This window comes from Crinia signifera, chromosome 1 (genome assembly GCF_055691185.1).
Source record: "Crinia signifera chromosome 1, ASM5569118v1, whole genome shotgun sequence".
Taxonomy (NCBI): Eukaryota; Metazoa; Chordata; class Amphibia; order Anura; family Myobatrachidae; genus Crinia; species Crinia signifera.
In genome coordinates, this window is record NC_139217.1 from 215,837,803 (window position 1) to 215,850,364 (window position 12,562).

Here is a 12,562-nt window from a genome sequence, read left to right on the forward strand (position 1 = left end):
ATTCCAATTTTGCAATATACCTTTAACATATTAATATAACAGATATGCTTCGTACTACCATAGTGGTAAGTCACTCAAGCATTTTGAAACAATGAACAGTCTGTTCAGAACAAGCCACACCTCAAAAACTGTACTGAATATGTGCTTATTATCCCGTCTCCTGCATAAACTGGGTTTCTGCCTAGTTGCCTTCAGCAAGTCCATGATATTTTTAAACTGCTCTCCGAACCTCCTCAATATGAGCCAGACCACGATACATCAGTTAGCTCTGAACCTCTCCAGCTATAAGTCAGAACATTCAGCTTGTAAAAAAAACATGATCCACGGTTTCTCTCACGGCCTGAGTATTTGGAGATGGTTCAGGTATACTAAAGGTGGCCATACATCTACAGATTGATTGTCAGATTTGTGATCTCTCCCATTAGTTCAACTCTGCTCCATACTGCCAGCCAGTTATGTGTAAAGCTGTGTACACACGGTCATTTATCGCTGGCGATATGGTCGCTGGCAATATTACCAGCGATTGGAGTGTGCACCGGCGATAAATCGCTGGGGGCGAGTTCCCATTTTCAGCCCCCTAATGGTCGCTGGTCGGAGGAGCATTCACTCACATTCGTTGGTTACTTAAAAAATTGGGTACTTGTTTCCTAGCACGGCCACAACGATCATGATCGCGGGCATCGTGAGTAAAAATCGCCCGTGATTTCCCATAGGGAACAATGTTAAGTGCCTCAATTAACCCGCGATGCCCCCGATTTCCCATAGGAAACAATGTTAAATGGCTCAATTTCCCCAAATCATCATAGGGAACAATGGTAAATGGGCCAGAAACCCCAAAAAACACCCCTGAACAGTGAAATGTCCCCCCAAAAGTAGTTTACGCCACCCCACGATCAATGCGAACTCGAAGCGTCCTCCGACCTTTTCATACCCCCACTATCCACGTCGGCGTGGAGTTGAGAATAGAATAGAATAGTGTGGCGAGCGCAGCGAGCCACTGAGCCCGAAGCGTGGCGAGCGCAGCGAGCCCCGCGAGGGGATGCGGATACCTGTGAAGACCACGAAGGGACGCGTTTACCTGTGAAGGTATCCGCGTTCGCTCGCCACGCTTCGGGCTCGGTGGCTCGCTGCGCTCGCCACACTATTCTGTTCTCAACTCCACGCCGACGTGGATAGTGGGGGTATGAAAAGGTCGGAGGACGCGTACCGCCGCCCCTCGCGGGCTCGCTGCGCTCGCCACGCTTCGGGTTCGCGTTGATCGTGGGGTGGCGTAAACTACTTTTGTGGGGACATTTCACTGTTCAGGAGTGTTTTGGGGGGTTTCTGGCCCATTTACCATTGTTCCCTATGATGATTTGGTGAAATTGAGGCATTTAACATTGTTTCCTATGGGAAATCGGGGGCATCGCGGGTAAATTGAGGCATTTAACATTGTTTCCTATGGGAAATCGGGGGCATCGCGTCTGGACCATTTAAGCCTTTTTTAGCCGCATACAACGCGACCGACGCGATTTTGACTTTTTTCAATGCATTTCAATGGGAAAATCGGGGGCATTGCGTCGGTCGCGTCGCAGACCACTAAAAATTACACCCGATGCCCGCGATTGTGGCCGTGCAAGGAAACAAGTACCAAAAATTGAAAGCAGATACAATTTGCAGAACAAAATGTAATATTCACAAAAAAAAAAAATAATAATTTTCAGTCAACAACCACCTGACAGAATAATAGCCATGAGGGGACTGTTGAGAGCTGTGGTTGGTGGGGTGGTAGTTTAGCTGATAGCAGTGAAAGTGATAGGAGCAGCCAATGATTCTCTTTGGGCTATATGGTCCCAATATTCTTTTTGTGCAATTATTCAGAATTGTGCTGTAGTGCTGCTACGCTGTGCAGTTTGAACTTATCTACATCTTACAGAAGGAATCCAGAGATTGTGACAGAGTTATATGTGAACTATTACATGACAATATTGCAGAATTGTATATGCCTGCTAAACTATGGTCTGATTTTTGCTTTTCTAGCACTCACCATCAACACCACCAGCAGCTTGAATGTGTCGTCTTTTGGAAGTTGCCTTTTTCCCACTTGCTAATGAAAGAAATAAAAATAAAAATATCATCCCTAACTGTTGATTCCTTTGCTTTCACAAAATTAGCAGAAAACTGAATTTAAAAGAAATGTAAAACATATGCAAATGTGAGTTCTACTGGTATAATTTGTCATGCTCGGCATGAATCGGCAAGTGCGAAAAACGGCCACAAAAATGGCCGAAAACGGCTGAAACTTTGCCATAACCACGTGAATTTGCGGCAAATTTGACTATTCATGCAGTTTTGCCAATGCTGGATTTCTCGGCCAGGTGAACAATCGGTTCGAGGATTGAATAGGGCGGGTCTACTTCACCCTAAATACAGGGAAAAGTGCAGATTTTTCATGTGGAGAAAAAGCCTGGCAGCTTCAGCCAAATGATACACCATAGTCATTCCCACCCTGTTCTAAACTAATTCAACACATAGCGATGTGTGTATGGTCAATCTGTGCTAACCAGTGTTCTCTGGTTAGAACACTGGCGATTTGACTAGGTCTTGACTACACGTAGTCAAGATCTGAGCTGGCGTTTCCCAGGAATCTACACTACTATGGGGTGTACAACGAAGCGGTTTGTGCTTAATTTCTAAACAGATCGCTTCGAAAAAGGGCTATAATTGCCCCATGTATGCTCCTAAACTCTTGTGGATCAAAAACCATATTCTACTCACTGCTCCCCTGACCCTCCATCCGCTTCCTACTCCTATACAGCAACAACAAAACAAACTGTCTAACCTGTCTTTAGCTTCACAAAAGAGTGAGATAAGCGCACAACTGATGCCAAAATCAGAGGGTTTTGGCCTGCATTCAGGTTGGATCACATATGCTAATCTACTCGCCACAATGCAATGCAAGAGGAGGTGCACACCACTTTCTTGCAAAAGTTCATCTGCTACTGCAGCCTGAGTAAGTCTGACCTTACTCAAGCTTACAGTTGCAGGGGACCTTGCTCAACCAAGTAAAACTGTACTGCAGATGCGGTACTTGGCCTAACCACACCAGGAAAACAAATGCTGAACACCTCCACCCCACACTGTGAACACTTCTGCCTGTCAATAAGGCAGAGGTATTCGTATTACAGCGGATGCAATTGCAGGACCAGTCCTACACATTTGCAGAAAGGGTCCTGTGCTTGAGCACTTTCCCAATTATTGGTAAACTGCAAGTTGGATCAATATGCGATCCAACCTAGGCAAGAACCTTATATTATGAAACTCACTTTGACATTTGCTAGATTTTCGCAGGTTTTCTCACCAGAAAACCTACAAAATGTCACATGCAAGTAAGGTCAGCACATTGAAACTCCATGCCTATTAAATGATGAAGATTCTTACACAAAACTCTCATCGTAATTTGGCGAGCGCAAACAATAGTAATAAAAAAAAAAGACCCTATTACATTTCTCCGGGACAACGGGACACTGAGCAATATGATTGCTGCGCAATATATTGCTAGCACTATATTGCCAGCGATCATATTGCTCCGTGTTTACGAACCTTAACCTGAGAATTGCTGATTGATTACAGCACCTGAGTGAGACATGCTCAGCTCTCACTGATTGAGGTCCATGTGAGAGTAGAGTTCCTTGTGCTTCCTATAAAATGTAGTCTCTGGCAGATAGACACTGACAGAGCATAGGTTCACTAACCTGCTCCAGCTATTGAAGAGCAGGTTCCGCTATCTGGATATTGGATACATTAGTGGAATTCTTCTATGTACCCCAGAGGAAGTTGGCGACATAATTATCTGTATACTGTATGCTACACAACATCGCCCTTAGACATGAAAGTTCGGACCTTGGGGCCATAGAGGAATACAGCAATGACACATATTTTACATCACCATCTCGGGATGTCGTGAATACGCAAAGGGGTTATGAAGTTTGTGAAAGGATAATATGCCAGCACTCAGAACAATATTTTTATATAAACCCATATTTTAATAATCCCAAATGTCTACAAAAATATATTCACTCACATTTGTTGGTTACTTAAAAAATTGGGTACTTGTTTCCTAGCACGTCCACAACGATCATGATCGTGGGCATCGTGAGTAAAAATCGGGGGCATCGCGGCCATCGCATGCACTAAAAAATCGGGTGCGATGGTACCGACGCGATGCCCGTGATTTCCCATAGGGAACAATGTTAAATGCCTCAATTAACCCGCGATGCCCCCGATTTCCCATAGGAAACAATGTTAAATGGCTCAATTTCCCCAAATCATCATAGGGAACAATGGTAAATGGGCCAGAAACCCCAAAAAACACCCCTGAACAGTGAAATGTCCCCCCAAAAGTAGTTTACGCCACCCCACGATTAATGCGAAGTCGAAGCGCGGCGAGCCCGCGAGGGGCGGCGGTACGCGTCCTCCGATCTTTTCATACCCCCACTATCCACGTCGGCGTGGAGTTGAGAATAGAATAGTGTGGCGAGCGCAGCGAGCCACTGAGCCCGAAGCGTGGCGAGCGCAGCGAGCCCCGCGAGGGGATGTGGATACCTGTGAAGACCGCGAAGGGACGCGTTTACCTGTGAAGGTATCCGCGTTCGCTCGCCACGCTTCGGGCTCGGTGGCTCGCTGCGCTCGCCACACTATTCTGTTCTCAACTCCACGCCGACGTGGATAGTGAGGGTATGAAAAGGTCGGAGGACACGTACCGCCGCCCCTCGCGGGCTTGCTGCGCTCGCCACGCTTCGGGTTCGCGTTGATCGTGGGGTGGCGTAAACTACTTTTGTGGGGACATTTCACTGTTCAGGGGTGTTTTGGGGGGTTTCTGGCCCATTTACCATTGTTCCCTATGATGATTTGGTGAAATTGAGGCATTTAACATTGTTTCCTATGGGAAATCGGGGGCATCGCGGGTAAATTGAGGCATTTAACATTGTTTCCTATGGGAAATCGGGGGCATCGCGTCTGGACCATTTAAGCCTTTTTTAGCCGCATACAACGCGACCGACGCGATTTTGACTTTTTTCAATGCATTTCAATGGGAAAATCGGGGGCATCGCGTCGGTCGCGTCGCAGACCACTAAAAATTACACCCGATGCCCGCGATTGTGGCCGTGCTAGGAAACAAGTACCAAAAATTGAAAGCAGATACAATTTGCAGAACAAAATGTAATATTCACAAAAAATAATAATAATAATTTTCAGTCAACAACCACCTGACAGAATAATAGCCATGAGGGGACTGTTGAGAGCTGTGGTTGGTGGGGTGGTAGTTTAGCTGATAGCAGTGAAAGTGATAGGAGCAGCCAATGATTCTCTTTGGGCTATATGGTCCCAATATTGTTTTTGTGCAATTATTCAGAATTGTGCTGTAGTGCTGCTACGCTGTGCAGTTTGAACTTATCTACATCTTACAGAAGGAATCCAGAGATTGTGACAGAGTTATATGTGAACTATTACATGACAATATTGCAGAATTGTATATGCCTGCTAAACTATGGTCTGATTTTTGCTTTTCTAGCACTCACCATCAACACCACCAGCAGCTTGAATGTGTCGTCTTTTGGAAGTTGCCTTTTTCCCACTTGCTAATGAAAGAAATAAAAATAAAAATATCATCCCTAACTGTTGATTCCTTTGCTTTCACAAAATTAGCAGAAAACTGAATTTAAAAGAAATGTAAAACATATGCAAATGTGAGTTCTACTGGTATAATTTGTCATGCTCGGCATAAATCGGCAAGAGCGAAAAACGGCCACAAAAATGGCCGAAAACGGCTGAAACTTTGCCATAACCACGTGAATTTGCGGCAAATTCGACTATTCATGCAGTTTTGCCAATGCTGGATTTCTCGGCCAGGTGAACAATCGGTTCGAGGATTGAATAGGGCGGGTCTACTTCACCCTAAATACAGGGAAAAGTGCAGATTTTTCATGTGGAGAAAAAGCCTGGCAGCTTCAGCCAAATGATACACCATAGTCATTCCCACCCTGTTCTAAACTAATTCAACACATAGCGATGTACAGATGGAGCAGGGCTTGTTATTGCTGGCGGAGCGCCAGGACCGTGTCCCTGGCGATCCGCCAGCAATCTGGCGCTCTGGCTGAATGAGACGCTCGTGCGTCTCCCACGCACGAGCGTCTCAATAGCCGGGCGGCGAGGCGGCGCGGCGGGTGCAGTCCTGCCCGTCTCCAGCTTCAGGGAGACGGGCAGGGCTGCGGGGGGCTGCGGGGGGGCGGTGTGGACCGGCGGGGACCCGGGGAAGCCGGCGGGGACCCGGGCAAAAGCTCCGTCGGAACGGGACGCGCGTGCACCTCGTGCACGCGCGTCCCCTTCCGACATACAGATGGCGCGGGGCGGGGGATGGCGGGTGGCGAGTCCTCCGCCATCCCCAGCAAAGACAAGCCCTGCGCTATCTGTATGTATGATCGCTCTGTGCTAACCAGTGTTCTCTGGTTAGAACACTGGCGATTTGACTAGGTCTTGACTACACGTAGTCAAGATCTGAGCTGGCGTTTCCCAGGAATCTACAGTACTATGGGGTGTACAACAAAAGCGGGCTGTGCTTAATTTCTAAACAGATCGCTTCGAAAAAGGGCTATAATTGCCCCATGTATGCTCCTAAACTCTTGTGGATCAAAGACCATATTCTACTCACTGCTCCCCGGACCCTCCATCTGCTTCCTACTCCTATACAGCAACAACAAAACAAACTGTCTAACCTGTCTTTAGCTTCACAAAAGAGTGAGATCAGTGCACAACTGATGCCAAAATCAGAGGGTTTTGGCCTGCATTCAGGTTGGATCACATATGCTAATCTACTCGCCACAATGCAATGCAAGAGGAGGTGCACACCACTTTCTTGCAAAAGTTCATCTGCTACTGCAGCCTGAGTAAGTCTGACCTTACTCAAGCTTACAGTTGCAGGGGACCTTGCTCAACCAAGTAAAACTGTACTGCAGATGCGGTACTTGGCCTAACCACACCAGGAAAACAAATGCTGAACACCTCCACCCCACACTGTGAACACTTCTGCCTGTCAATAAGGCAGAGGTATTCGTATTACAGCGGATGCAATTGCAGGACCAGTCCTACACATTTGCAGAAAGGGTCCTGTGCTTGAGCAGTTTCCCAATTATTGGTAAACTGCAAGTTGGATCAATATGCGATCCAACCTAGGCAAGAACCTTATATCATGAAACTCACTTTGACATTTGCTAGATTTTCGCAGGTTTTCTCACCAGAAAACCTACATAATGTCACATGCAAGTAAGGTCAGCACATTGAAACTCCATGCCTATTAAATGATGAAGATTCTCACACAAAACTCTCATCGTAATTTGGCGAGCGCAAACAATAGTAATAAAAAAAAACAGACCCTATTACATTTCTCCGGGACAACGGGACACTGAGCAATATGATTGCTGCGCAATATATTGCTAGCACTATATTGCCAGCGATCATATTGCTCCGTGTTTACGAACCTTAACCTGAGAATTGCTGATTGATTACAGCACCTGAGTGAGACATGCTCAGCTCTCACTGATTGAGGCCCATGTGAGAGTAGAGTTCCTTGTGCTTCCTATAAAATGTAGTCTCTGGCAGATAGACACTGACAGAGCATAGGTTCACTAACCTGCTCCAGCTATTGAAGAGCAGGTTCCGCTATCTGGATATTGGATACATTAGTGGAATTCTTCTATGTACCCCAGAGGAAGTTGGTGACATAATTATCTGTATACTGTATGCTACACAACATCGCCCTTAGACATGAAAGTTCGGACCTTGGGGCCATAGAGGAATACAGCAATGACACATATTTTACATCACCATCTCGGGATGTCGTGAATACGCAAAGGGGTTATGAAGTTTGTGAAAGGATAATATGCCAGTACTCAGAACAATATTTTTATATAAACCCATATTTTAATAATCCCAAATGTCTACAAAAATATATTCACTCACATTCGTTGGTTACTTAAAAAATTGGGTACTTGTTTCCTAGCACGGCCACAACGATCATGATCGTGGGCATCGTGAGTAAAAATCGGGGGCCCGTGATTTCCCATAGGAAACAATGTTAAATGCCTCAATTTACCTGCGATGCCCCCGATTTCCCATAGGAAACAATGTTAAATGGCTCAATTTCCCCAAATCATCATAGGGAACAATGGTAAATGGGCCAAAAACCCCCAAAAACACCCCTGAACAGTGAAATTTCCCCCTAAAAGTAGTTTACGCCACCCCACGATCAATGCGAACCCGAAGCGTGGCCAGCGTAGCGAGCCCGCGAGGGGCGGCGGTACGCGTCCTCCGACCTTTTCATACCCCCACTATCCACGTCGGCGTGGAGTTGAGAATAGAATAGTGTGGCGAGCGCAGCGAGCCACTGAGCCCGAAGCGTGGGGAGCGCAGCGAGCCCCGAGAGGGGATGCGGATACTTGTGAAGAACGCAAAGGGACGCGTTTACCTGTGAAGGTATCCGCGTTCGCTCGCCACGCTTCGGGCTCGGTGGCTCGCTGCGCTCGCCACACTATTCTGTTCTCAACTCCACACCGACGTGGATAGTGGGGGTATGAAAAGGTCGGAGGATGCGTACCGCCGCCCCTCGCGGGCTCGCTGCGCTCGCCACGCTTCAGAATCGCGTTGATCGTGGGGTGGCGTAAACTACTTTTGTGGGGGCATTTCACTGTTCAGGGGTGTTTTGGGGGGTTTCTGGCCCATTTACCATTGTTCCCTATGATGATTTGGTGAAATTGAGGCATTTAACATTGCTTCCTATGGGAAATCGGGGGCATCGCGGGTAAATTGAGGCATTTAACATTGTTTCCTATGGGAAATCGGGGGCATCGCGTCTGGACCATTTAAGCCTTTTTTAGCCGCATACAACGCGACCGACGCGATTTTGACTTTTTTCAATGCATTTCAATGGGAAAATCGGGGGCATCGCGTCAGTCGCGTCGTAGACCACTAAAAATTACACCCGATGCCCGCGATTGTGGCCGTGCTAGGAAACAAGTACCAAAAATTGAAAGCAGATTCAATTTGCAGAACAAAATGTAATATTCACAAAAAAATAATAATAATAATTTTCAGTCAACAACCACCTGACAGAATAATGGCCATGAGGGGAGTGTTGAGAGCTGTGGTTGGTGGGGTGGTAGTTTAGCTGATAGCAGTGAAAGTGATAGGAGCAGCCAATTATTCTCTTTGGGCTATATGGTCTCAATATTCTTTTTGTGCAATTATTCAGAATTGTGCTGTAGTGCTGCTACGCTGTGCAGTTTGAACTTATCTACATCTTACAGAAGGAATCCAGAGATTGTGACAGAGTTATATGTGAACTATTACATGACAATATTGCAGAATTGTATATGCCTGCTAAACTATGGTCTGATTTTTGCTTTTCTAGCACTCACCATCAACACCACCAGCAGCTTGAATGTGTCGTCTTTTGGAAGTTGCCTTTTTCCCACTTGCTAATGAAAGAAATAAAAATAAAAATATCATCCCTAACTGTTAATTCCTTTGCTTTCACAAAATTAGCAGAAAACTGAATTTAAAAGAAATGTAAAACATATGCAAATGTGAGTTCTACTGGTATAATTTGTCATGCTCGGCATGAATCGGCAAGAGCGAAAAACGGCCACAAAAATGGCCGAAAACGGCTGAAACTTTGCCATAACCACGTGAATTTGCGGCAAATTCGACTATTCATGCAGTTTTGCCAATGCTGGATTTCTCGGCCAGGTGAACAATCGGTTCGAGGATTGAATAGGGCGGGTCTACTTCACCCTAAATACAGGGAAAAGTGCAGATTTTTCATGTGGAGAAAAAGCCTGGCAGCTTCAGCCAAATGATACACCATAGTCATTCCCACCCTGTTCTAAACTAATTCAACACATAGCGATGTGTGTATGGTCGATCTGTGCTAACCAGTGTTCTCTGGTTAGAACACTGGCGATTTGACTAGGTCTTGACTACACGTAGTCAAGATCTGAGCTGGCGTTTCCCAGGAATCTACACTACTATGGGGTGTACAACGAAGCGGTCTGTGCTTAATTTCTAAACAGATCGCTTCGAAAAAGGGCTATAATTGCCCCATGTATGCTCCTAAACTCTTGTGGATCAAAGACCATATTCTACTCACTGCTCCCCGGACCCTCCATCCGCTTCCTACTCCTATACAGCAACAACAAAACAAACTGTCTAACCTGTCTTTAGCTTCACAAAAGAGTGAGATCAGTGCACAACTGATGCCAAAATCAGAGGGTTTTGGCCTGCATTCAGGTTGGATCACATATGCTAATCTACTCGCCACAATGCAATGCAAGAGGAGGTGCACACCACTTTCTTGCAAAAGTTCATCTGCTACTGCAGCCTGAGTAAGTCTGACCTTACTCAAGCTTACAGTTGCAGGGGACCTTGCTCAACCAAGTAAAACTGTACTGCAGATGCGGTACTTGGCCTAACCACACCAGGAAAACAAATGCTGAACACCTCCACCCCACACTGTGAACACTTCTGCCTGTCAATAAGGCAGAGGTATTCGTATTACAGCGGATGCAATTGCAGGACCAGTCCTACACATTTGCAGAAAGGGTCCTGTGCTTGAGCAGTTTCCCAATTATTGGTAAACTGCAAGTTGGATCAATATGCGATCCAACCTAGGCAAGAACCTTATATCATGAAACTCACTTTGACATTTGCTAGATTTTCGCAGGTTTTCTCACCAGAAAACCTACAAAATGTCACATGCAAGTAAGGTCAGCACATTGATACTCCATGCCTATTAAATGATGAAGATTCTCACACAAAACTCTCATCGTAATTTGGAAAACGCAAACAATAGTAATAAAAAAAAACAGACCCTATTACATTTCTCCGGGACAACGGGACACTGAGCAATATGATTGCTGCGCAATATATTGCTAGCACTATATTGCCAGCGATCATATTGCTCCGTGTTTACGAACCTTAACCTGAGAATTGCTGATTGATTACAGCACCTGAGTGAGACATGCTCAGCTCTCACTGATTGAGGCCCATGTGAGAGTAGAGTTCCTTGTGCTTCCTATAAAATGTAGTCTCTGGCAGATAGACACTGACAGAGCATAGGTTCACTAACCTGCTCCAGCTATTGAAGAGCAGGTTCCGCTATCTGGATATTGGATACATTAGTGGAATTCTTCTATGTACCCCAGAGGAAGTTGGTGACATAATTATCTGTATACTGTATGCTACACAACATCGCCCTTAGACATGAAAGTTCGGACCTTGGGGCCATAGAGGAATACAGCAATGACACATATTTTACATCACCATCTCGGGATGTCGTGAATACGCAAAGGGGTTATGAAGTTTGTGAAAGGATAATATGCCAGTACTCAGAACAATATTTTTATATAAACCCATATTTTAATAATCCCAAATGTCTACAAAAATATATTCACTCACATTCGTTGGTTACTTAAAAAATTGGGTACTTGTTTCCTAGCACGGCCACAACGATCATGATCGTGGGCATCGTGAGTAAAAATCGGGGGCCCGTGATTTCCCATAGGAAACAATGTTAAATGCCTCAATTTACCCGCGATGCCCCCGATTTCCCATAGGAAACAATGTTAAATGGCTCAATTTCCCCAAATCATCATAGGGAACAATGGTAAATGGGCCAGAAACCCCCAAAAACACCCCTGAACAGTGAAATGTCCTCCCAAAAGTAGTTTACGCCACCCCACGATCAATGCGAACCCGAAGCGTGGCCAGCGTAGCGAGCCAGCGTAGCGAGCCCGCGAGGGGCGGCGGTACGCGTCCTCCGACCTTTTCATACCCCCACTATCCACGTCGGCGTGGAGTTGAGAATAGAATAGTGTGGCGAGCGCAGCGAGCCACTGAGCCCGAAGCGTGGCGAGCGCAGCGAGCCCCGCGAGGGGATGCGGATACTTGTGAAGAACCCGAAGGGACGCGTTTACCTGTGAAGGTATCCGCGTTCGCTCGCCACGCTTTGGGCTCGGTGGCTCGCTGCGCTCGCCACACTATTCTGTTCTCAACTCCACACCGACGTGGATAGTGGGGGTATGAAAAGGTCGGAGGATGCGTACCGCCGCCCCTCGCGGGCTCGCTGCGCTCGCCACGCTTCAGGATCGCGTTGATCGTGGGGTGGCTTAAACTACTTTTGTGGGGACATTTCACTGTTCAGGGGTGTTTTGGGGGTTTCTGGCCCATTTACCATTGTTCCCTATGATGATTTGGTGAAATTGAGGCATTTAACATTGTTTCCTATGGGAAATCGGGGGCTTCGCGGGAAAATTGAGGCATTTAACATTGTTTCCTATGGGAAATCGGGGGCATCGCGTCTGGACCATTTAAGCCTTTTTTAGCCGCATACAACGCGACCGACGCGATTTTGACTTTTTTCAATGCATTTCAATGGGAAAATCGGGGGCATCGCGTCAGTCGCGTCGCAGACCACTAAAAATTACACCCGATGCCCGCGATTGTGGCCGTGCTAGGAAACAAGTACCAA

At 46.3% G+C, this 12,562-nt stretch overlaps 1 protein-coding gene across 1 annotated transcript in view; it reads right to left on the reverse strand.

Moving 5' to 3' along the window:
- The window catches only part of LOC146064682 (uncharacterized), a 337,031-nt gene that overhangs the window by 158,291 nt on the left and 166,178 nt on the right, over positions 1 to 12,562 (reverse strand). The window contains exons 8-9 of the mRNA XM_083178470.1: positions 9,453 to 9,512; positions 2,027 to 2,086 (exon numbers count right to left, since the gene is read on the reverse strand). Of these exons, the coding sequence (XP_083034596.1) occupies positions 2,027 to 2,086; positions 9,453 to 9,512 (120 nt within the window). The remainder of the gene's footprint in view (positions 1 to 2,026; positions 2,087 to 9,452; positions 9,513 to 12,562) is intronic.